The 2163-nt window shown below is 40.0% G+C and overlaps 1 protein-coding gene across 1 annotated transcript; it reads right to left on the minus strand.

The window, feature by feature from the left end:
- Positions 1-502: 502 nt before the first annotated feature.
- Positions 503-1783, minus strand: LOC145161252 (putative glycosyltransferase At5g25310). Its single transcript, XM_079080752.1, has one exon. It carries the CDS (start codon positions 1654-1656, stop codon positions 625-627), a length of 1032 nt encoding a protein of 343 aa, XP_078936878.1. The 5' UTR covers positions 1657-1783; the 3' UTR covers positions 503-624.
- Between the last annotated feature and the right edge of the window lie 380 nt (positions 1784-2163).

Consider the following 2163-nt stretch of genomic DNA (forward strand, 5'->3'; position numbering starts at 1 on the left):
GAGTTGGTCTAAGGCTTCTCAAGTCACTTAGCACAAGAATAGTTCGGGTTGGGACCGATCCAAAGCCCAAAAATGCACACCTCTACTCTAGGAAACTTATTATCATTGGAACTGTAGAAAAAAACTTGCTCTTAAATTAAAATGAGTTATCAAGTTCATAGCCAAAACATATTACTAAACTTCTCTTCCCTTTAAGATTGATGCAAATTCTAGAAGACCCCAATTGACATTAATGTTAATAAAACTATATTAATTATTAAGACATAACACGGTTGCCTAGTCACTAGCACGAACGCATATGTTTCACTCCTCCCTTTCTTCTTTCTTCTTTCCTCTTTGCTTTTTTCTTTGTTCTTGTCATTCTCAAACTCACTTTCTTTCTATTCTATGTATCACATCCATTTTTCCATGGACCATCTTGTTTTTTATTTTATTATAAGTAAAATAGTTTTGAAAATAATTTGTAACCTTGTTATAGGAAAGTCTGTAATTGTCCAAATAATTAAAAAAAAAAAAAAAGTACTTTTACAATAAGTTTATAAATAAAAATCACTCGTTCACGTCTATTGTGGTAAATATTTTTATTTGGTATCTTAAAATAGGAAAAGGAATAAAAAAAAACAGCTACTGTTCAACCCATCTGGCGTATCTAATCGTATGCCGTCTCAGCCACAGCTGATAAATAATCATGTGAAAGGCATCGTGCGGTTGCGGCTCCGCGTTCCATGCTAAATGTTGTGTTGCCGCTACAGCAGATTCCTTCATCTTCTCATACCGGCTTAACTCTATTACGTCCAACACCTTTCTCAGTCCCTTTGCGCCACCACTTGAACTCACAAACACTGCCATCTCCGACCACTTCATCACGTCCATCAACGGCAGATCCTGAATCGGACGATCGGTAATCACCACCGGCACACACTGTAAAGCCATCGCTTCCACCATCCACGTCATGTCGTCGCCGTACAGAAATAAACAGAATCTGCTACTCTTTATGAATTCCCTCGTTCTGTTCCCCGGCTCCGATTCAACCTTGAACTCCGGATGCTTCTTAATTTCTTCAATTAAAGTTGACGAACTTCTCCCGCTTGGTTTTATGTAACCGAGAAACGACAGCGTGTTGTTGACCGACGATTTTGCTTTGAACGGATGCACCGGTGGGAGCGTTATGTCCTTGTGCGGGATGAACAAACCGGAAGACGTCGGGAAACAAGAGATCTGAATAGAATTCTTCTTCAATTCGACGATGTTTCTGTCTGACGACGAGTCAACGCCGGCGGCTGAGAGGTAAAAGTGATCGGCACCTAGTGTGCGGTTCCAGAAAGGGTAATTACCACGAATGTTTCTGATCAGACGTGCGAGATTGCGCGTTGAGAGAGATGAAGGGAAGGGGATTAAGAAGAGGTGAGCCTGGCTAGGATCTTCGGTCACGAAAGGACTGCGGAGGAGGGATGTGTAGAATTGGGACTCTTGTGTGGTGGTGAAGATAGTGCCTTCGGTGATGGGTGGTGTAGGGTAGATGAAGATTTTGAAAGAGTCGAGCATCTTGTCGTAATTGGAAAAGAGGGTTTCAGATGAGAGGTAGGGAGTGGTGGTGGAGAGGACATCCCCGGTGAAGGTGAGCAGGGAGAAGAGGAGGAGGAAGATGGCAGCCATGAAAAAAGGGGCAAAAGTGAAGGCTTCAACAGAGGATTTGGGTGGTAGGAAGCAGTGATTACATGATGATAGTGGTAGGTTTGGAAGGAAATGTCATAGTACTGTCATTCTTCCCGACTCATGTTACTTTATTATTTCGATATATATATATTTTAATCTAAAACATTTATTTCTCCTTATATATTAATATACTTGTTTTAATAAAAACAAAAATAAAAGACTACACCATCTACAATAGCTTTTTTTAGAAATATACAAAATTGCAAAATTGGTCCATGAGGTTTGACATTTTTTTGGATTTGGTCTAACAGTTTTCCAACTTGCAAATTTGGTCTCCAAAAGCATGTTTTGTTGTGGTTTGGTCCCTAAAGATGATAAATGTTAACTCTTACTGTTATCTGATCTCATGTGCCCCTCATATGAGGATAAAATAGTCATTTCACTTGCGCCCTTCTCATCTCTTATCTCTATCTTTATCTTGAAGATGTCAAGGCCTGAACCAAGACT

The sequence above is a fragment of the Lactuca virosa genome, chromosome 2 (assembly GCF_052849685.1).
Source record: "Lactuca virosa cultivar CGN04683 chromosome 2, Lactuca_virosa_CGN04683_v6, whole genome shotgun sequence".
In the NCBI taxonomy this organism is placed as follows: domain Eukaryota; kingdom Viridiplantae; phylum Streptophyta; class Magnoliopsida; order Asterales; family Asteraceae; genus Lactuca; species Lactuca virosa.

Bases quoted from the DNA above. Each gene is read 5' to 3' on its own strand.
- LOC145161252 (XM_079080752.1), bottom strand. From the start codon at position 1,656: ATGGCTGCCATCTTCCTCCTCCTCTTCTCCCTGCTCACCTTCACCGGG.